Genomic DNA, 23,545 nt, shown 5'->3' with positions numbered 1-23,545 from the left:
TCCCTCTATAGCCTCTATAACAGGGATGTCAAACATCCTCCCTCTATAGCCTCTATAACAGGGATGTCAAACATCCTCCCTCTATAGCCTCTATAACAGGGATGTCAAACATCCCCACTCTATAGCCTCTATAACAGGGATGTCAAACATCCTCCCTCTATAGCCTCTATAACAGGGATGTCAAACATCCCCACTCTATAACAGGGATGTCAAACATCCTCACTCTATAGCCTCTATAACAGGGATGTCAAACATCCCCACTCTATAACAGGGATGTCAAACATCCTCACTCTATAGCCTCTATAACAGGGATGTCAAACATCCTCACTCTATAACAGGGATGTCAAACATCCTCACTCTATAGCCTCTATAACAGGGATGTCAAACATCCTCACTCTATAGCCACTATAACAGGGATGTCAAACATCCCCACTCTATAACAGGGATGTCAAACATCCTCCCTCTATAACCACTATACCAGGTATGTCAAACATCCCCACTCTATAACAGGGATGTCAAACATCCTCCCTCTATAACCACTATACCCCTCTCTCTGTATCCCCATTAATTCCTGCCAAGGCAGCAGCTACTCTTCCTGGGGTTTATTATGGATCCCCATTAGTTCCTGTCAAGGCAGCAGCTACTCTTCCTGGGGTTTATTATGGATCCCTGTTAGTTCCTGCCAAGGCAGCAGCTACTCTTCCTGGGGTTTATTATGGATCCCCATTAGTTCCTGCCAAGGCAGCAGCTACTCTTCCTGGGGTTTATTATGGATCCCCATTAGTTCCTGCCAAGGCAGCAGCTACTCTTCCTGGGGTTTATTATGGATCCCCATTAGTTCCTGCCAAGGCAGCAGCTACTCTTCCTGGGGTTTATTAGGACCATTCAATGTCATCTTGGTCCTGCTGAAAGGTGAATTTGCCTCCCAGTGTCTTGTGGAAAATAGACTGAACCAGGTTTTCCTCAAGCATTTTGCCTGTGCTTTGCTCTATTCCGTTTCTTTTTATCCTAAAAAACTCCCTGTCCTTGCCGATGACAAGCATACCCATAACATGATGCAGCCACCACCATGCTTCAAAATATAAAGAGTGGTACTCAGTAATGTGTTGTGTTGGATTTGCCCCAAACATAACGCTTTGTATTCAGGACAAAGTTCATTTCTTTGGCACATTTTTAGCAGTTTTCTTTTAGTGACTTATTGCAACCAGAATGTTTTTATTCTGTACCGGCTTCCATATTTTCACTCTGTCATTTAGGTTAGTATTGTGGAGTAACTACAATGTTGTTGATCCATCCTCAGTTTTCTCCTATCACAGCCATTAAACTCTGTAAATGTTTAAAAGTCACCATTGGCCTCAATGTGAAATCCCTGAGCAGTTTCCTTCCTCTCCGGCAACTTAGTTAGGAAGGACGCCTGTATCTTTGTAGTGACTGGGTGTATTGATACACCATCCAGTGTAACTAATAGCTTCACAATGGTCAAAGGGATATTCAATGTCACGGTTTACAAGGAGTGGTGGGTAGGAGTCAGGCGCAGAGAGCAGAGGGTTCAGTGATAGTAGTTTATTTTCTCCGGCACTAAACGGTCACGCCAAAAACAGGGAGCATAAACACTTACCAGCCCAAACACAGGGCAAACGATCCGGAGAACAATGAAAACACATCCACAACCGACAGAAATAATCCCACACAAACCTAAGCGGGCCTAACAGGCTTAAATAGACGAAAAATCAAGAAACAAAAAGTAACAGGTGCAACTAATAAGACAAAACTAACAGAAAAGGAAAAAGGGATCGGTGGCGGCTAGTAGACCGGCGACGACGACCGCCGAACGCCGCCTGAACAGGCAGGGGAGCCAACTTCGGTCGTGACATTCAATGTCTGCTTTTTTGTTTTACTCATCTACCAATTCCATACAACGTGTTATGTGACTTGTTAAGCAAATGTTTCTCCTGAACTTATTTAGGCTTGTCATAACAAAGGAGTTGAATACTTATTGACTCAGCTTTTCATTTTGAATTAATTTCTAAACATTTCTAAAGACATGGTGTGAATATTTTCTGAGGGCTCTTTAAACCCTCTATACCCACCTGTGTTTCCAGGTTGTTTTCTGAGGGCTCTTTAAACCCTCTATACCCACCTGTGTTTCCAGGTTGTTTTCTGAGGGCTCTTTAAACCCTCTATACCCACCTGTGTTTCCAGGTTGTTTTCTGAGGGCTCTTTAAACCCTCTATACCCACCTGTGTTTCCAGGTTGTTTTCTGAGGGCTCTTTAAACCCTCTATACCCACCTGTGTTTCCAGGTTGTTTTCTGAGGGCTCTTTAAACCCTCTATACCCACCTGTGTTTCCAGGTTGTTTTCTGAGGGCTCTTTAAACCCTCTATACCCACCTGTGTTTCCAGGTTGTTTTCTGAGGGCTCTTTAAACCCTCTATACCCACCTGTGTTTCCAGGTTGTTTTCTGAGGGCTCTTTAAACCCTCTATACCCACCTGTGTTTCCAGGTTGTTTTCTGAGGGCTCTTTAAACCCTCTATACCCACCTGTGTTTCCAGGTTGTTTTCTGAGGGCTCTTTAAACCCTCTATACCCACCTGTGTTTCCAGGTTGTTTTCTGAGGGCTCTTTAAACCCTCTATACCCACCTGTGTTTCCAGGTTGTTTTCTGAGGGCTCTTTAAACCCTCTATACCCACCTGTGTTTCCAGGTTGTTTTCTGAGGGCTCTTTAAACCCTCTATACCCACCTGTGTTTCCAGGTTGTTTTCTGAGGGCTCTTTAAACCCTCTATACCCACCTGTGTTTCCAGGTTGTTTTCTGAGGGCTCTTTAAACCCTCTATACCCACCTGTGTTACCAGGTTGTTTTCTGAGGGCTCTTTAAACCCTCTATACCCACCTGTGTTTCCAGGTTGTTTTCTGAGGGCTCTTTAAACCCTCTATACCCACCTGTGTTTCCAGGTTGTTTTCTGAGGGCTCTTTAAACCCTCTATACCCACCTGTGTTTCCAGGTTGTTTTCTGAGGGCTCTTTAAACCCTCTATACCCACCTGTGTTTCCAGGTTGTTTTCTGAGGGCTCTTTAAACCCTCTATACCCACCTGTGTTTCCAGGTTGTTTTCTGAGGGCTCTTTAAACCCTCTATACCCACCTGTGTTTCCAGGTTGTTTTCTGAGGGCTCTTTAAACCCTCTATACCCACCTGTGTTTCCAGGTTGTTTTCTGAGGGCTCTTTAAACCCTCTATACCCACCTGTGTTTCCAGGTTGTTTTCTGAGGGCTCTTTAAACCCTCTATACCCTCATGTGTTTCCAGGTTGTTTTCTGAGGGCTCTTTAAACCCTCTATACCCACCTGTGTTTCCAGGTTGTTTTCTGAGGGCTCTTTAAACCCTCTATACCCACCTGTGTTTCCAGGTTGTTTTCTGAGGGCTCTTTAAACCCTCTATACCCACCTGTGTTTCCAGGTTGTTTTCTGAGGGCTCTTTAAACCCTCTATACCCACCTGTGTTTCCAGGTTGTTTTCTGAGGGCTCTTTAAACCCTCTATACCCACCTGTGTTTCCAGGTTGTTTTCTGAGGGCTCTTTAAACCCTCTATACCCACCTGTGTTTCCAGGTTGTTTTCTGAGGGCTCTTTAAACCCTCTATACCCACCTGTGTTTCCAGGTTGTTTTCTGAGGGCTCTTTAAACCCTCTATACCCTCATGTGTTTCCAGGTTGTTTTCTGAGGGCTCTTTAAACCCTCTATACCCACCTGTGTTTCCAGGTTGTTTTCTGAGGGCTCTTTAAACCCTCTATACCCTCATGTGTTTCCAGGTTGTTTTTTAACGGAACAAAGCAGAGTTCTACTCATTTTTTCCCTTCTATATCACTGACGTCCCTAACTCCTCCTCCTGCATCTCTGACCCCGCCCCTTGACCCCATTGTGCCAGGTCATCGCCAGGTACAACTACACAGCAGCCAATCAGGACTTGATGAGCTTCTCCAAGGGTCAGCTGATCAACGTTCTGGACAATGACACCCTGATAGGTGGATTGGAGAGGTCAATGGGGTCACGGGGCTGTTGCCAACCAATTACGTCACCATGACCACTGAGTCCGACCCCAGGCAGTAATGTGAGTCCACAACTCCTCCTCATCTTCCCGCTCCTACTCCTCCCCCTCCTCCTCCCCCCTCCACCTACCAGTCCTCTTCCCCCTCATCCTCCCCCCTCCACCTACCAGTCCCCTTCCCCCTCATCCTCCCCCCTCCACCTACCAGTCCTCTTCCCCCTCATCCTCCCCCCTCCACCTACCAGTCCCCTTCCCCCTCATCCTCCCCCCTCCACCTACCAGTCCTCTTCCCCCTCCTCCTCCACTGTATTCATTGATGCACAGCAGTGGTTCTCTGTCGTCAAGAGGGAACACTGTTGTTAATAAAGGCCCCACAGCAGTGGTTCTCTGTCGTCAAGAGGGAACACTGTTGTTAATAAAGGCCCCACAGCAGTGGTTCTCTGTCGTCAAGAGGGAACACTGTTGTTAATAAAGGCCTCACAGCAGTGGTTCTCTGTCGTCAAGAGGGAACACTGTTGTTAATAAAGGCCCCACAGCAGTGGTTCTCTGTCGTCAAGAGGGAACACTGTTGTTAATAAATGCCCCACAGCAGTGGTTCTCTGTCGTCAAGAGGGAACACTGTTGTTAATAAATGCCCCACAGCAGTGGTTCTCTGTCGTCAAGAGGGAACACTGTTGTTAATAAAGGCCTCACAGCAGTGGTTCTCTGTCGTCAAGAGGGAACACTGTTGTTAATAAATGCCCCACAGCAGTGGTTCTCTGTCGTCAAGAGGGAACACTGTTGTTAATAAAGGCCTCACAGCAGTGGTTCTCTGTCGTCAAGAGGGAACACTGTTGTTAATAAAGGCCTCACAGCAGTGGTTCTCTGTCGACAAGAGGGAACACTGTTGTTAATAAAGGCCCCACAGCAGTGGTTCTCTGTCGACAAGAGGGAACACTGTTGTTAATAAAGGCCTCACAGCAGTGGTTCTCTGTCGTCAAGAGGGAACACTGTTGCCTTAATAAAGGCCCCATTTAATGAAACAGGAATGATTATATAGACATATTCAAATTAGTGACAAAATGTTTCCAAGCAGGTTTGTATATTTAATAGGTATTTGATATAGAAGTCTTTCCAGTCAGGAAAAGTTCACAGAATGGAATATTAAACTATATTAATGACTGCTGTCTCTCCCTCTCTCTCTCCATCCACCTCTCCTCTCTCACTTCCCCTCTCCTCTTCTACGTTGCATCTCTTTGTAGGAAAGTAAAGCTGGCACCTTGTCCTCTCCCTTCTCTTAAATCTACTTCTTCTTCTCTGAGCCAATCCTGGAAGCCCCACCTCCTCATCTGCCAGCGAGACCCTCGTCTTCTTCCTCCACTCTCTTATTTGAACTCCTTTAGGATGCTTTCTGATCGCCTATCCTCTTTATCTCTCTCTATCATAACTAGTTATCTCTCTCTATCCTCACTCTTTATTTATCTCTCTCCTCTATCATAACTAGTTATCTCTCTCCTCTATCATAACTAGTTATCTCTCTCCTCTATCATAACTTGGTCTCTCTCCTCTATCATAACTAGTTCTCTCTCTCCTCTATCATAACTAGTTATCTCTCTCCTCTATCATAACTTGGTCTCTCTCCTCTATCATAACTAGTTCTCTCTCCTCTATCATAACTAGTTCTCTCTCCTCTATCATAACTAGTTCTCTCTCCTCTATCATAACTAGTTATCTCTCTCCTCTATCATAACTAGTTATCTCTCTCCTCTATCATAACTAGTTATCTCTCTCCTCTGTCATAACTAGGTCTCTCTCCTCTATCAAAACTAGTTCTCTCTCCTCTATCATAACTAGTTCTCTCTCCTCTATCATAACTAGTTCTCTCTCTCCTCTATCATAACTAGTTATCTCTCTCCTCTATCATAACTAGTTATCTCTCTCCTCTATCATAACTAGTTATCTCTCTCCTCTGTCATAACTTGGTCTCTCTCCTCTATCAAAACTAGTTCTCTCTCCTCTATCATAACTAGTTCTCTACTCTATCATAACTAGTTCTCTCTCCTCTATCATAACTAGTTCTCTCTCTCCTCTATCATAACTAGTTATCTCTCTCCTCTATCATAACTAGTTATCTCTCTCCTCTATCATAACTAGTTCTCTCTCTCCTCTATCATAACTTGTTCTCTCTCCTCTATCATAACTAGTTCTCTCTCTCCTCTATCATAACTAGTTCTCTCTCTCTCTTCTTTCTCCTATTTCTCTGCTATCTCTACCCTGCTGTTCTTATCTTCTCTACCTAGGGACAGAGGTAGATACATTACCCATATTAACTATTATCTCCTGTTCCTCTGAAATGATGTCAAAATCATGCTTTAAATTTATTTAGACTAGAATATAAAAATGTATACGTCTTATAAGAAATTGCAGAGAATTTGCTACTCTAGTAGTTTGATGTTGTAAAAACAATTGACATAATATGTACTAAATAAAAGTCATTTCGTTTTGTAAGATTAGGCTTTACACACCTGTATGGCTGTATGTATTACATGCACAGGGTCATTCATACTAATGCACTAGCGACTAGAAAGTAATCACAACGTGGCTAACTCATCCGGACCGGCCCTAACTCATCCGGACCGACCCCTAACTCATCCGGACCGGCCCTAACTCATCCAGACCAGCCCTAACTCATCCGGACCGGTCCTAACTCATCCGGACCGGCCCTAACTCATCCGGACCGACCCCTAACTCATCCGGACCGGCCCTAACTCATCCGGACCGGCCCTAACTCATCCGGACCGGCCCTAACTCATCCGGACCGATCCTAACTCATCCGGACCGATCCTAACTCATCCGGACCGGCCCTAACTCATCCGGACCGATCCTAACTCATCCGGACCGGCCCTAACTCATCCGGACCGGCCCTAACTCATCCGGACCGGCCCTAACTCATCCGGACCGGCCCTAACTCATCCGGACCGGCCCTAACTCATCCGGACCGGCCCTAACTCATCCGGACCGGCCCTAACTCATCCGGACCGACCCTAACTCATCCGGACCGGCCCTAACTCATCCGGACCGGCCCTAACTCATCCGGACCGGCCCTAACTCATCCGGACCAACCCTAACTCATCCGGACCGGCCCTAACTCATCCGGACCAACCCTACAGGATAAACCTATTCCAGGACAAAAAAATAAAGCGCAATGGAGATTCTCTATTGAAAGCACCTTTTAGTCCAGGACTAGGCTTAATCTTTGTCTGGGAAACTGGCCCATAGAGAAACTATGTTTAGGTTATATTATAACTATCTGCTGCTGTCACACTACTAACTAACACACACACTGGTTCAATACTGTCACCAGCAACATGACACAGCTCTCTGTCTCTTTCTGTATGGTGTGTCGCGTTAGTTCCTCACTCACTCGTATGCAATCAGCTGGGGGTTTCGCCACGATCAAAGGTGCTTCACATTACTTTAGCCTAGTGTTAGCCTAGCATTTACCCTAGCATTGCATGTGCTATGCTACTTTAGCATCACATGTGCTATATTTTAACCTAGCGTTACCATTACTAGTGCTATACTTTAGCCTAGTGTTAGCTATGCTTTACCAGATTGTTAACATCACCTTGGCTTTGCTTTAGCTTACTTTAGCCTAGCGTTAGCATCACCCGTGCTATACTTAGGTATTGTGGTAACAAGTGCAATACTTTAGCATATAACTAGCATCACATGTTGTATACTTTAACATAGTGTTAGCATCACCAGTGCTATGCTTAAAATCTAGTGTTAGCATCACCAGTACTATGCTTTAGCCTAGTGTTAGCATCACCAGTGATATGCTTTAACCTAGTGTTAGCATCACCAGTGTTATGCTTTAGCCTAGTGTTAGCATCACCAGTGTTATGCTTTAGCCTAGTGTTAGCATCACCAGTGTTATGCTTTAGCCTAGTGTTAGCATCACCAGTGTTATGCTTTCGCCTAGTGTTAGCATCACCAGTGTTATGCTTTAGCCTAGTGTTAGCATCACCAGTGTTATGCTTTAGCCTAGTGTTAGCATCACCAGTGTTATGCTTTAGCCTAGTGTTAGCATCACCACTGCTATACATCCAGTATATTGTGTAGAAGTGTTCAGACAATGTGCCTCACTCTGCTCTGTCAATTATGTACATAGCATACAGTAACAATGAGCTGAGAATAAACTGGTTATCACTGGGTAATGGGTCTGCTTTTCTTATGGACGTACACACGCAGTCACACACGCAGTCACACACGCAGTCACACACTGCAGTCACACATGCAGTCACACACACAGTCACACACTGCAGTCACACACTGAGTCACACACACTACAGTCACACACTACAGTCACACACTACAGTCACACACACAGTCACACACTGCAGTCACACACTGCAGTCACACACACAGATGTATACCAACTGCACCGCCCTCAACCCCAGGACTCTCCAGAGGGTAGTGCGGTCTGCCCAACGCATCACCAGGGGCAACCTACCTGCCCTCCAGGACACCTACAGCACCCGATGTCACAGGAAGGACATAAAGATCATCAAGGACAACAACCACCCGAGGACCTGTCTGTTCACCCTGCTATCATCCAGAAGGCGAGGTCAGTACAGGTGTATCAAAGCAGGGACCGAGAGACTGAAAAACAGCTTCTATCTCAAGACCATCAGACTGTTAAACAGCCATCACTAGCCGGTTACCACCTGGTTACTCAACCCTCCACCTTAGAGGCTGCTGCCCCATATACATGGAACCACTGGTCACTTTATTCATGTTTACATTCTGCTTTACTCATTTCATATGTATCTACGGTCTTCTACTGTATTTAGTCAATGCCACTCCTAAATTGCTCGTCGTAATATTTATATATTTCTTAACTCAATTATTTTACTTTAGATTTGTGTGTATTGTTGTGATTTGTTATATACTACTGCACTGTTGGAGCTAGGAACACAAGCATTTAGTTAGATACTACTGCACTGTTGGAGCTAGGAACACAAGCATTTAGTTAGATACTACTGCACTGTTGGAGCTAGGAACACAAGCATTTAGTTAGATACTACTGCACTGTTGGAGCTAGGAACACAAGCAATTAGTTAGATACTACTGCACTGTTGGAGCTAGGAACACAAGCATTTAGTTAGATACTACTGCACTGTTGGAGCTAGGAACACAAGCATTTAGTTAGATACTACTGCACTGTTGGAGCTAGGAACACAAGCATTTAGTTAGATACTACTGCACTGTTGGAGCTAGGAACACAAGCATTTAGTTAGATATTACTGCACTGTTGGAGCTAGGAACACAAGCATTTAGTTAGATACTACTGCACTGTTGGAGCTAGGAACACAAGCATTTAGTTAGATACTGCTGCACTGTTGGAGCTAGGAACACAAGCATTTAGTTAGATATTACTGCTCTGTTGGAGCTAGGAACACAAGCATTTAGTTAGATACTGCTGCACTGTTGGAACTAGGAACACAAGCATTTCACAACACCCGCAATAACATCTGCTAAATATGTGTATGTGATCAATAACATTTTATTTATTTTAATTTTATTTTTATTTCACCTTTATTTAACCAGGTAGGCAAATTGAGAACACGTTCTCATTTACAATTGCGACCTGGCCAAGATAAAGCAAAGCAGTTCGACACATACAACAACACATAGTTACACATGGAGTAAAACAAACATACAGTCAATAATACAGTGAAAAATAAGTCTATATACAATGTGAGCAAGTGAGGTGAGATAAAGGAGGTGAAGGCAAACAAAATATATAAAATATATATATAAATAAATAAAAATATAAAAAAGGCCATGGTGGCGAAGTAAATACAATATAGCAAGTAAAAAAAACACTGGAATGGTTGGTTTGCAGTGGAAGAAAGTGTAAAGTAGAGAGAGAAATAATGGGGTGCAAAGGAGCAAAATAAATAAATAAATACAGTAGGTAAAGAGGTAGTTGTTTGGGCTAAATTATAGATGGGCTATGTACAGGTGCAGTAATCTATGAGCTGCTCTGACAGCTGGTGCTTAAAGCTAGTGAGGGAGATAAGTGTTTCCAGTTTCAGAGATTTTTGTAGTTCGTTCCAGTCATTGGCAGCAGAGAACTGGAAGGAGAGGCGGCCAAAGGAAGAATTGGTTTTGGGGGTGACCAGAGAGATATACCTGCTGGAGCGCGTGCTACAGGTAGGTGCTGCTATGGTGACCAGCGAGCTGAGATAAGGGGGGACTTTACCTAGCAGGGTCTTGTAGATGACCTGGAGCCAGTGGGTTTGGCGACGAGTATGAAGCGAGGGCCAGCCAACGAGAGTGTACAGGTCGCAGTGGTGGGTAGTATATGGGGCTTTGGTGACAAAACGGATGGCACTGTGATAGACTGCATCCAATTTATTGAGTAGGGTTTTGGAGGCTATTTTGTAAATGACATCACCGAAGTCGAGGATTGGTAGGATGGTCAGTTTTACAAGGGTATGTTTGGCAGCATGAGTAAAGGATGCTTTGTTGCGGAATAGGAAGCCAATTCTAGATTTAACTTTGGATTGGAGATGTTTGATGTGAGTCTGGAAGGAGAGTTTACAGTCTAACCAGACACCTAGGTATTTGATTTGACACACAATGTCTCTCACACACACACACACACAGTAACACACACAAACACGCACAGCCACAGGCAGAACAGCAGAAACTGGATCAGCACGTCCGGTGAACATGTCAGGGTTCCAGGTAGATTTAAATAGCACTGACTCCCTGCTCAGAATACAGCTAATATGTTTCAGCACCAACTGGTAGATTTAAAAATACTCTGATCTTGTAGATTATTTAGGCACATTTTAGGAAAATATGTATAAATCATTTTAAAAAACCGGTAGGGGAGAATTTATACACTAAATATATTGATGAATCAAAAATACAGTGGTTTGATTCATCCTGTACGTTGCCATATTCAAGATCAATCTATGACATATTGGAAGGTGGGAAAAAGAGTGTACAATAGAGGTTAAACAACAGTCCTATATGGCTGTTCCTCACTAGTCCTGGACCTGTATGACAACGGTCCAGTCATCATGAACCATGAGCCAGGCTCCAGGTTTAACCTGCTACGTGTGGTCTGAGTTAAATAATGACTCAATAGGCTACATGTCCTAAATTACTGCACAACGTTATCTGAATATGATCCACTGATGCTAGCGACCCTCGTGAACAGTTTACAAGGACGTGAGAGAGGAAAGAAAGGGACACGGAAACGGAATGATGTAAAAAAAAATATATATATATACAAATTGAAAAAACAACACTAAAGTCACAGTTATAAATATATGTGGATATTACTGATGGTGGCTAATATTGAACACGATACAAACTGTAAAATAAAACGGAGAAAAGCCAGCTCATATAGTCAAAACGCATACATGAAGTGGGCAGGTTTAGACCTACGGAAGCCTGTAGATTAGGCCTCCAAATGTCATCCACAAAACTATTATGAGGGCACACATTTAAAATTCGGAATAATGGTACAGCTCTTTATAGCCTACTTCACAATGGACGGGACCCAATACATGTCATCTTGATATGATTTTCAGTTTGCTTCCATATGACTGGTTTCACATTAATCTCCAGGGATTGGTATTTACAATTTACAATGTATTTACAATCGCGTCTCCAAAAGGATTACTCATTTACCTTAGCTATTGTCAATGTATAAATGACAGTGCTTGGACAATACTGTTATTTATATCAGAAAAAAATAAACCCGATGTTTTTTCCACCTGGTGCGCTCGACTTTATTGATGGTTTCTTCACGCATAAACGTGGTGGAATTAAATCAAGGTCAGAATACGGCGTATCTGGTAGACACAACTCTCTGCCACAATGTCATTTCTTAGATCTCCACCCTGGACGAATAGCTGGTATATAGAATGCTATTCTCATGCTTAAATTCAAAGGTCAGAATACGAATAGAGAGAAAAGTGCATAAAAAGGGAATTATCTTCCGTTTATGCACGCTTAAATCAGGTCGAAATTTGACCCAATGCTCCTCTGGGCACCTGACACAGGTCTCTGTCTGTCCAAATACAGCTACAGTTGGCACACCTACTGTCTCTCTCTCTGCCGTGGTAGCTTAGAGCACGCCTTATCATACTGTCGTTTATCCGGATGAGGTGGTACCGCCACACCAAGGTAACATTAGTTTCATACTGGATATTAGGTGATCTATCTGTTGAACCAATCATGCCATGAATATAAAATGTATGTTATGTGAATCAGAGGAGGATGAAGAAAAATCCACATATTTTGTTTTGTTGGAATTTAAATCTTCTGATTCGGAATATATAATTATCATAGTAATGGCATGATTTCTTTTAAGAGCGATGGAAATCCGAAATCGTATTTTATTTTATAAAACAATTAATAAATAAACATGGTTTGTTCTCCATCCAAACCTGATTCAGAATATAGAATTTTCATAATCATGTTATGCTTGGTTCAAGAGCTATTGAGGAGAAAACCGAATCCATCGAATATCCAATATACTACTACGTTTACCTTGATCAGGAAGCGCACTTTGCGGTGTCGTGCGATGCGCATAGACTATCATAACAGAGCCTGCTTATTGCATCAGGCATCGTCCACTCGGCAGAGAGAGAGAAACGACAGCTAGACTACATGTCATGGACTGGTGGACGACCTTGGCTGCGAGTATAGCCTTCCTCTGGCTGCTGTGTTATATCGACGGTAAGAGAATCTGGTTAGCAGAGGTATGGAATCTTTCTTCGTCAAGGGAACGGTGCGGTACTGGCACGCGCACCGGTCTTCCTCCTAATTGCGGTATGATTACAGCTTTCATTACATTTGTTTTCAATCGTTTAATTCATTTAACTATAGCAACAACAAGAACAATACAACACCATACCTGGCGATTGTACCAAACACTGTGTAGACGGATATAAGAACACGAAACAAGTAAGCGTACAGGTGGAGGACCCAGCTAGAGTAGTGTTATAACAGCTGGAGGACCCAGCTAGAGTAGTGTTATAACAGGTGGAGGACCCAGCTAGAGTAGTGTTATAACAGGTGGAGGACCCAGCTAGAGTAGTGTTATAACAGGTGGAGGACCCAGCTAGAGTAGTGTTATAACAGGTGGTGGACCCAGCTAGAGTAGTGTTATAACAGGTGAAGGACCCAGCTAGAGTAGTGTTATAACAGGTGGTGGACCCAGCTAGAGTAGTGTTATAACAGGTGGAGGACCCAGCTAGAGTAGTGTTATAACAGGTGAAGGACCCAGCTAGAGTAGTGTTATAACAGGTGGTGAACCCAGCTAGAGTAGTGTTATAACAGGTGGAGGACCCAGCTAGAGTAGTGTTATAACAGGTGGGGGACCCAGCTAGAGTAGTGTTATAACAGGTGGTGGACCCAGCTAGAGTAGTGTTATAACAGGTGGAGGACCCAGCTAGAGTAGTGTTATAACAGGTGGTGGACCCAGCTAGAGTAGTGTTATAACAGGTGGTGGACCCAGCTAGAGTAGTGTTATAACAGGTGGAGGACCCAGCTAGAGTAGTGTTATAACAGGTGGTGGACCCAGCTAGAGTAGTTTTATAACAGGTGGTGGACCCAGCTAGAGTAGTGTTATAACAGGTGGAGGGCCCAGCTAGAGTAGTGTTATAACAGGTGGAGGACCCAGCTAGAGTAGTGTTATAACAGGTGGTGAACCCAGCTAGAGTAGTGTTATAACAGGTGGAGAACCCAGCTAGAGTAGTGTTATAACAGGTGGAGGACCCAGCTAGAGTAGTGTTATAACAGGTGGAGGACCCAGCTAGAGTAGTGTTATAACAGGTGGAGGACCCATGTAGAGTAGTGTTATAACAGGTGGAGGACCCAGCTAGAGTAGTGTTATAACAGGTGGTGGACCCAGCTAGAGTAGTGTTATAACAGGTGGAGGACCCAGCTAGAGTAGTGTTATAACAGGTGGAGGACCCAGCTAGAGTAGTGTTATAACAGGTGGAGGACCCAGCTAGAGTAGTGTTATAACAGGTGGAGGACCCAGCTAGAGTAGTGTTATAACAGGTGGAGGACCCAGCTAGAGTAGTGTTATAACAGGTGGAGGACCCAGCTAGAGTAGTGTTATAACAGGTGGAGGACCCAGCTAGAGTAGTGTTATAACAGGTGGAGGACCCAGCTAGAGTAGTGTTATAACAGGTGAAGGACCCAGCTAGAGTAGTGTTATAACAGGTGAAGGACCCAGCTAGAGTAGTGTTATAACAGCTAGAGTAGTGTTATAACAGGTGAAGGACCCAGCTAGAGTAGTGTTATAACAGGTGGAGGACCCAGCTAGAGTAGTGTTATAACAGGTGGAGGACCCAGCTAGAGTAGTGTTATAACAGCTAGAGTAGTGTTATAACAGGTGAAGGACCCAGCTAGAGTAGTGTTATAACAGGTGGTGGACCCAGCTAGAGTAGTGTTATAACAGGTGGAGGACCCAGCTAGAGTAGTGTTATAACAGGTGGAGGACCCAGCTAGAGTAGTGTTATAACAGGTGGAGGACCCATGTAGAGTAGTGTTATAACAGGTGGTGAACCCAGCTAGAGTAGTGTTATAACAGGTGGAGGACCCAGCTAGAGTAGTGTTATAACAGGTGGGGGACCCAGCTAGAGTAGTGTTATAACAGGTGGTGGACCCAGCTAGAGTAGTGTTATAACAGGTGGAGGACCCAGCTAGAGTAGTGTTATAACAGGTGGTGGACCCAGCTAGAGTAGTGTTATAACAGGTGGAGGACCCAGCTAGAGTAGTGTTATAACAGGTGGTGGACCCAGCTAGAGTAGTGTTATAACAGGTGGAGGACCCAGCTAGAGTAGTGTTATAACAGGTGGAGGACCCAGCTAGAGTAGTGTTATAACAGGTGGTGGACCCAGCTAGAGTAGTGTTATAACAGGTGGAGGACCCAGCTAGAGTAGTGTTATAACAGGTGGAGGACCCAGCTAGAGTAGTGTTATAACAGGTGGAGGACCCAGCTAGAGTAGTGTTATAACAGGTGGAGGACCCAGCTAGAGTAGTGTTATAACAGGTGGTGGACCCAGCTAGAGTAGTGTTATAACAGGTGGAGGACCCAGCTAGAGTAGTGTTATAACAGGTGGAGGACCCAGCTAGAGTAGTGTTATAACAGGTGGAGGACCCAGCTAGAGTAGTGTTATAACAGGTGGAGGACCCATGCTAGAGTAGTGTTATAACAGGTGGAGGACCCAGCTAGAGTAGTGTTATAACAGGTGGAGGACCCAGCTAGAGTAGTGTTATAACAGGTGGTGGACCCAGCTAGAGTAGTGTTATAACAGGTGGTGGACCCAGCTAGAGTAGTGTTATAACAGGTGGAGGACCCAGCTAGAGTAGTGTTATAACAGGTGGAGGACCCAGCTAGAGTAGTGTTATAACAGGTGGAGGACCCAGCTAGAGTAGTGTTATAACAGGTGGAGGACCCAGCTAGAGTAGTGTTATAACAGGTGGAGGACCCAGCTAGAGTAGTGTTATAACAGGTGGAGGACCCAGCTAGAGTAGTGTTATAACAGGTGGAGAACCCAGCTAGAGTAGTGTTATAACAGGTGGAGGACCCAGCTAGAGTAGTGTTATAACAGGTGGAGGACCCAGCTAGAGTAGTGTTATAACAGGTGGAGGACCCATGTAGAGTAGTGTTATAACAGGTGGAGGACCCAGCTAGAGTAGTGTTATAACAGGTGGAGGACCCAGCTAGAGTAGTGTTATAACAGGTGGAGGACCCAGCTAGAGTAGTGTTATAACAGGTGGAGGACCCAGCTAGAGTAGTGTTATAACAGGTGGAGGACCCAGCTAGAGTAGTGTTATAACAGGTGAAGGACCCAGCTAGAGTAGTGTTATAACAGGTGAAGGACCCAGCTAGAGTAGTGTTATAACAGCTAGAGTAGTGTTATAACAGGTGAAGGACCCAGCTAGAGTAGTGTTCTAACAGGTGGAGGACCCCGCTAGAGTAGTGTTATAACAGGTGGAGGACCCAGCTAGAGTAGTGTTATAACAGCTAGAGTAGTGTTATAACAGGTGAAGGACCCAGCTAGAGTAGTGTTATAACAGGTGGTGGACCCAGCTAGAGTAGTGTTATAACAGGTGGAGGACCCAGCTAGAGTAGTGTTATAACAGGTGGAGGACCCAGCTAGAGTAGTGTTATAACAGGTGAAGGACCCAGCTAGAGTAGTGTTATAACAGGTGGTGAACCCAGCTAGAGTAGTGTTATAACAGGTGGAGGACCCAGCTAGAGTAGTGTTATAACAGGTGGGGGACCCAGCTAGAGTAGTGTTATAACAGGTGGTGGACCCAGCTAGAGTAGTGTTATAACAGGTGGAGGACCCAGCTAGAGTAGTGTTATAACAGGTGGTGGACCCAGCTAGAGTAGTGTTATAACAGGTGGAGGACCCAGCTAGAGTAGTGTTATAACAGGTGGTGGACCCAGCTAGAGTAGTGTTATAACAGGTGGAGGGCCCAGCTAGAGTAGTGTTATAACAGGTGGAGGACCCAGCTAGAGTAGTGTTATAACAGGTGGTGGACCCAGCTAGAGTAGTGTTATAACAGGTGGAGGACCCAGCTAGAGTAGTGTTATAACAGGTGGAGGACCCAGCTAGAGTAGTGTTATAACAGGTGGAGGACCCAGCTAGAGTAGTGTTATAACAGGTGGAGGACCCAGCTAGAGTAGTGTTATAACAGGTGGTGGACCCAGCTAGAGTAGTGTTATAACAGGTGGAGGACCCAGCTAGAGTAGTGTTATAACAGGTGGAGGACCCAGCTAGAGTAGTGTTATAACAGGTGAAGGACCCAGCTAGAGTAGTGTTATAACAGGTGGAGGACCCAGCTAGAGTAGTGTTATAACAGGTGGAGGACCCAGCTAGAGTAGTGTTATAACAGGTGGAGGACCCAGCTAGAGTAGTGTTATAACAGGTGGTGGACCCAGCTCGAGTAGTGTTATAACAGGTGGTGGACCCAGCTAGAGTAGTGTTATAACAGGTGGAGGACCCAGCTAGAGTAGTGTTATAACAGGTGGAGGACCCAGCTAGAGTAGTGTTATAACAGGTGGAGGACCCAGCTAGAGTAGTGTTATAACAGGTGGAGGACCCAGCTAGAGTAGTGTTATAACAGGTGGAGGACCCAGCTAGAGTAGTGTTATAACAGGTGGATGACCCAGCTAGAGAAGTGTTATAACAGGTGTAATCTATAGGTCCCTACACTGCCCCAGCTGTAATCTATAGGTCCCTACACTGCCCCAGGTGTATTCTATAGGTCCCTACACTGTCTCAGCTGTAATCTATAGGTCCCTACACTGCCCCAGGTGTATTCTATAGGTCCCTACACTGCCTCAGCTGTAATCTATAGGTCCCTACACTGTCTCAGCTGTAATCTATAGGCCCCTACACTGCCCCAGGTGTATTCTATAGGTCCCTACACTGTCTCAGCTGTAATCTATAGGTCCCTACACTGCCCCAGGTGTATTCTATAGGTCTCTACACTGCCTCAGCTGTAATCTATAGGTCCCTACACTGCCTCAGATGTAATCTATAGGTCCCTACACTGACCCAGCTGTAATCTATAGGTCTCTACACTGTCTCAGCTGTAATCTATAGGTCCCTACACTGCCTCAGATGTAATCTATAGGTCCCTACACTGTCTCAGCTGTAATCTATAGGCCCCTACACTGTCTCAGCTGTAATCTATAGGCCCCTACACTGCCTCAGCTGTAATCTATAGGTCCCTACACTGCCCCAGCTGTAATCTATAGGTCCCTACACTGCCTCAGATGTAATCTATAGGTCCCTACACTGCCCCAGGTGTAATCTATAGGTCCCTACACGGTCTCAGCTGTAATCTATAGGTCCCTACACTGCCTCAGCTGTAATCTATAGGTCCCTACACTGCCTCAGCTGTAATCTATAGGTCCCTACACTGCCTCAGCTGTAATCTATAGGTCCCTACCCTGCCTCAGCTGTAATCTATAGGTCCCTACACTGCCTCAGCTGTAATCTATAGGTCCCTACACTGCCCCAGCTGTAATCTATAGGTCCCTACCCTGCCTCAGCTGTAATCTATAGGTCCCTACACTGCCTCAGATGTAATCTATAGGTCCCTACACTGCCTCAGATGTAATCTATAGGTCCCTACACTGCCTCAGATGTAATCTATAGGTCCCTACACTGCCTCAGCTGTAATCTATAGGTCCCTACCCTGCCTCAGCTGTAATCTATAGGTCCCTACACTGCCTCAGCTGTAATCTATAGGTCCCTACACTGCCCCAGCTGTAATCTATAGGTCCCTACCCTGCCTCAGCTGTAATCTATAGGTCCCTACACTGCCTCAGATGTAATCTATAGGTCCCTACACTGCCTCAGATGTAATCTATAGGTCCCTACACTGCCTCAGATGTAATCTATAGGTCCCTACACTGCCCCAGCTGTAATCTATAGGTCCCTACACTGCCTCAGCTGTAATCTATAGGTCCCTACACTGCCCCAGCTGTAATCTATAGGTCCCTACACTGCCTCAAGGAGGGTGTAATGTCACTTTTCAATATAGATTACAACTGGGGCAGTGTAGGGACATAGTATACATAGGGCACTACTTTAGACCAGGGCCCATAACCACCCTATTCCCTACATAGGGCACTACTTTAGACCAGGGCCCATAACCACCCTATTCCCTACATAGGGCACTACTTTAGACCAGGGCCCATAACCACCCTATTCCCTATATAGTGCACTTCGTTTGACCAGACCCCTGTAGGTCCAAAAGTCTGTCTGTCTGTCTGTCTGTCTGTCTGTCTGTCTGTCTGTGTCTGTCTGTCTGACAGTCTTTCTCTTTGCCCTGCTGTCTGTCTGTCTTTCTGTCTGTCTGTCTGTCTGTCTGTCTGTCTCTATGCCCTGCTGCCTGTCTGTCTGGCATTCTGTCTGTCTGTCTGGCAGTCTGTCTGTATGCCCTGTAGTCGGTCTGGTAGTGAAGACACGTCAGGTGAGACACGTCAGCCTTAATCAAAGCAGATTAATTAATCGGATGTTAAACAGTGTTTGTAGCCTAATGCCTCCTGACTCTAAGCAGCTGACCTGGTTAGTAACCGTGGGTTACCCTTTATCTCCTATCTCCAGGCAACGCCGTCCTGGAGCTGCGGCTCCTCCTCCACGCCCTCACCAAAGCAGCGTGCCACCTGTACCTGGCCATGCTCCCACTGCGGCGCGCCGCACTGCACCTTGCCCGCTTTGTCTGTCACCTGGTAAACCATGGCCCCGCCTCCGCTGGCCGGGCGTCTCCGCTTCTCCTCGAGGGGGTGTGTGTGATATGTGAAGCGGTACCGGACCTGCTGGGTGCCGGGCTCAGTCTGTGTGCAGTAGTCTGTCACATCCTACAGGGGGCGCTGTTCCTGCTGGCTGCCACGGTGAGGTCGGTCCAGGTGAGTGTTCTGGCCCAGGTGGACGGGGAGAAGGAGAGGTGGGAGAAGGAGCAGCACCAGACACGGCAGGACGAGAGGAGACAGAACTCCAGGGTGGTGGAATACCTTTCTGTGTTCTGTCAAGACCCCATCAGTTCGCTACGACTCAAAGTGGACATGGTCAATAGATAACATCACTGTCTGTCTGTCTGTCTGTCTGTCTGTCTGTCTGTCTGTCTGTCAGCGTTGGGCTCAATTCAGACTTGAGTTAAGAATAGTTCAAATTCCAATTAAATTCTTGAATTTGAATTGATGTAGTAAACAGGATACAGATTTGAAATTTGAATTTCAATGAAAGGAAATAGAAATTGAACTCAGAGAAATTCAAATGCCTCTTTTATTGTATATTAGGTGTAGTCTATACAAACATATATAACTATATATCACGTAAAACATGTCATTATGTACCTGCCTAGTTATATAAAGGTTAAATTAAATAAATAAGTATACAAAATATAAAATATTGTTGAAACAATAGATTTTTAGGACAAACTCTTCAAATTAATGATCTAGGACAACAACAAATCCTGTATGCGAATATTCTGTTTTCATTAATCACTTATTAATCACATATATATATATATATATATATATATATACATATATATACACAAAACATTAGTTTCACCCCTTTTTGCCCTCAGAACAGCCTCAATTCATCAGGTCATGGACTCTACAAGGTGTCGTAAGCGTTTCACAGGGATGCTGGTCCATGTTGACTCCAATGCCTCCCACAGATGTGGCAAGTTGGCTGGATGTCCTCTGGGTGGTGGACCATTCTTGATACACACAGGAAATTGTTGAGCGTGGAAAACCCAGCAGCGTTGCAGTTCTTGACACAAACCGGTGCGCCTGGCACCTACTACCATTCCCCGTTCAAAGGCACTTCAATCTTTTGTCTTGTCCATTCTCCCTCTGAATGGCACACATACACAATCCATGTCTCAATTGTCTCAAGGCTTAAAAATCCTTCTTTAACCTGTCTCCTCCCCTTCATCTACAATGATTGAAGTGGATTTAACAAGTGACATCAATAAGGGATCATATCGTTCACCTGGATTCACCTGGTCAGTCTATTTCATGGAAAGAGCCGGTGTTCCTAATGTTTTGTCCACTCCGTGTATATTGTAAATGCTAAGTGATAGAGTAATTGTCCCAGAAGTTTTAAATGAGGTGTTGACATTTTTATTGTTTGTAAACATTGAATTAAAAGCCTACTCTTTAGTTCCGTTTTTTAAGTTCTAATGATCAGGATGATCAGTAGTTCGGAGGTCAGGATGATCAGTAGTTCGGAGGTCAGGGTGATCAGTAGTTCGGAGGTCAGGGTGATCAGTAGTTCGGAGGTCAGGGTGATCAGTAGTTCGGAGGTCAGGGTGATCAGTAGTTCGGAGGTCAGGGTGATCAGTAGTGCGGAGGTCAGGGTGATCAGTAGTGCGGAGGTCAGGGTGATCAGTAGTGCGGAGGTCAGGATGATCAGTAGTGCGGAGGTCAGGATGATCAGTAGTGCGGAGGTCAGGATGATCAGTAGTGCGGAGGTCAGGATGATCAGTAGTGCGGAGGTCAGGATGATCAGTAGTTCGGAGGTCAGGATGATCAGTAGTTCAGAGGTCATGAGGCATACACAGTATTTGATATTCTCCAACAATCAAAGATGCAACGATTGTTGGGATATAATGTAAACTCAATCACGAATTGTGGCTTTAGAATACAAAACACAATATATTATTGAACACAAATATAAATGCAACATGTAAAGCATTGGTCCCATTTTTTTATGAGCTGAAATAAAATATCCCATAATTTTTTCATACTCACAAAATGCTTATTCCTCTCAAATTTTGTGCACAAATGTGTTTACATCCCTGTTAGTGAACATTTCTTCTTTGCCAAGATAATCCATCCACCTGACAGGTGTGGCATATCAAGAAGCTGGTTAAACAGCATGATCTTTACACAGGTGCACCTTGTGTTGGGGATAATAAAAGCCCACTAAAATGTGCAGTTTTGTCACACAACACAATGCCACAGATATCTCTCATTTTGAGGGAGCGTGCAATTGGCATGCTGACTGCAGGAATGTCCACCAGAGCTGTTGCAAGATAATTTTATAATAATTTCTCTACCATAAGCCGCCGGCAAATTCTTTTTTTGAGAATTTAGTAGTACGTCCAACTGGCCTCACAACCGCAGACCACGTGTAACCACGCCAGCCCAGGGCCTCCACATTCGGCTTCTTCACCTGCGGGATCATCTGAGATCAGCCACCCGGACAGCTGAGGAATATTTCTGTCTGTAATAAAGCCCTTTTGTGTGCAAAAACTCATTCAGATTGGTTCGACCTGGCTCCCCAGGTCGAACCATGGCTGCACCCCATGGCTGCACCCCTGCCCCAGTCATGTGAAATCCATAGATTATGGCTTAATTTATTTATTTCAATTGACTGATATCCTTCTGTGGTCTGTAACTCAGTTAAATCGTGGAAATTGTTGCGTTTTATATTTTTTGTTCAGTATATAAGGTAGGTTCTAATATAACTGCATCGTTTCCAGATTAAATATAATGGTCTATTCTAAGCATTAAAGGTTCAGAGTAGATGCACATTGTTTCCAGAGAAACGTGATATATTCTGGGGTGTCTGGAAGGGTGACCAATGAAACAGTCATGTTCTATGACGGAGTGGAATTTATTTGACTGGATTACATTCTACTTCCTGTTGGCTCAAACTCAAATTCTACATCTTGTGGGGGTGTGGCCAGTTCGTTTTGAATTTAAACTCATGAGATAAATGGGAGTCTATTACAAAATTCTGAATTGAGCCCAACCCTGGTGTGTGTGTGTGTGTGTGTGTGTGCGTTGGTGGGGGTGGGTCGTACAACTGTCCGGACAGACAGACACACCATGGACATAACACACCATGGATCATTGAGCTCCTTCAACATGTAATCTGGCACGTTTATGCCTTTCTACACGGTAGCTTGGTGAGTGTTATGCTAATTGACTTGGACTATTAAAGGGTTTAGTGGCCAGTTCAGATCAGATCAGGTTGCCATCTGCCTGAGAGACAGTAACAACAGCAGGGCTCAGCTCTGGAGTGAAGGGTACTGTCGGTTAATGTTACTGTTACTGTCTGTTACTGTAACTGGCTGTTAATGTTACTGTCTGTTACTGTTACTGTCTGCTACTGTCTGTTAATGTTACTGTCCGTTACTGTAACTGGCTGTTACTGTAACTGGCTATTACTGTAACTGGCTGTTAATGTTACTGTCTGTTACTGTAACTGTCTGTTACTGTAACTGTCTGTTGCTGTCTGTTACTGTTACTGTCTGTTACTGTCTATTACTGTTACTGTCTATTACTGTCTGTTACAGGCAGTTACTGTTTGTTACTCTCTGTTACTGTCTGCTAATGTGACTCTCTTTTACTGTCCGTTGTTGTCTGTTGTTGTCAGTGATTGTAACTCTCTAATACTGACTGTTACAGTCATTTAATGTCTGTTACTGCACACGATGACCAGCATCCCCATGCTACGTAAGGAAGAGGGGAGGCCAACATTAAATATGAGGGAACAGTCTTTGCTATAATATACATCTTGAAATAAAAAATGGAAATTAATATCTAAAACATTCCAATTCAAATGGGGGCATCTCTTGATATGTTATTGCATTTATCACGTTGGTTAATTGGCATGAGGAATTACATTGAAATCTTGTCGAACTAACCCACTCAGATAGTGTTATGACTCTGTGGTTAGTCTGCCATCTAGTGGCCTCCAGCGGAAGTATCCAGACTAACCACAGTGTGTTTAGTCTGCCATCTAGTGGCCTTCAGCGGAAGTGTCCAGACTAAACACACTGTGGTTCGTCTGCCATCTAGTGGCCTTCAGTGGAAGTGTCCAGACTAACCACACTGTGGTTCGTCTGCCATCTAGTGGCCTCCAGCAGAAGTGTCCAGAGTCCACACACTGTGTAGAATAGATAGTATAGTGTAGAATAGATAGTATAGAATAGATAG

At 44.6% G+C, this 23,545-nt stretch overlaps 2 protein-coding genes across 8 annotated transcripts in view; both read left to right on the top strand.

Annotated features, from left to right (window-relative positions):
* Window positions 1-8,237, top strand: part of LOC139555922 (intersectin-2-like) — a 129,047-nt gene extending 120,810 nt beyond the window's left edge. For 5 of the 6 annotated variants that reach the window (XM_071369297.1, XM_071369299.1, XM_071369300.1 and 2 more), the window contains 2 exons: window positions 3,919-4,101; window positions 5,280-8,237. In XM_071369297.1, the coding sequence (XP_071225398.1) occupies window positions 3,919-4,004 (86 nt within the window). In that variant the 3' untranslated portion in view covers window positions 4,005-4,101; window positions 5,280-8,237. The remainder of the gene's footprint in view (window positions 1-3,918; window positions 4,102-5,279) is intronic. The other variant, XM_071369298.1, reaches the window with a different exon arrangement.
* Window positions 8,238-12,428: 4,191 nt separating this feature from the next.
* Window positions 12,429-23,132, top strand: LOC139555921 (uncharacterized). Of its 2 annotated transcripts, none has more exons than XM_071369295.1 (2): window positions 12,429-12,786; window positions 19,194-23,132. In XM_071369295.1, the coding sequence occupies exons 1-2, from the start codon at window positions 12,723-12,725 to the stop codon at window positions 19,664-19,666; spliced, it is 537 nt and encodes a 178-aa protein (XP_071225396.1). In that variant the 5' UTR covers window positions 12,429-12,722; the 3' UTR covers window positions 19,667-23,132. The 2 variants fall into 2 exon arrangements, with proteins under 2 accessions (XP_071225396.1, XP_071225395.1); XM_071369294.1 differs by having other exon boundaries at window positions 12,430-12,879.
* Window positions 23,133-23,545: the final 413 nt, after the last annotated feature.

This window comes from Salvelinus alpinus, chromosome 27 (genome assembly GCF_045679555.1).
Source record: "Salvelinus alpinus chromosome 27, SLU_Salpinus.1, whole genome shotgun sequence".
Lineage (NCBI taxonomy): Eukaryota > Metazoa > Chordata > Actinopteri > Salmoniformes > Salmonidae > Salvelinus > Salvelinus alpinus.
The sequence above is the reverse complement of the archived record's forward strand: the minus strand, read 5'-3'. Positions and strand labels throughout refer to the sequence as shown.

Bases quoted from the DNA above. Each gene is read 5' to 3' on its own strand.
- LOC139555921 (XM_071369294.1), top strand. From the start codon at position 12,723: ATGGACTGGTGGACGACCTTGGCTGCGAGTATAGCCTTCCTCTGGCTG. The intron at 12,880-19,193 runs GTATGATTACAG...TCCTATCTCCAG, and splicing joins CGGTCTTCCTCCTAATTGCG to GCAACGCCGTCCTGGAGCTG.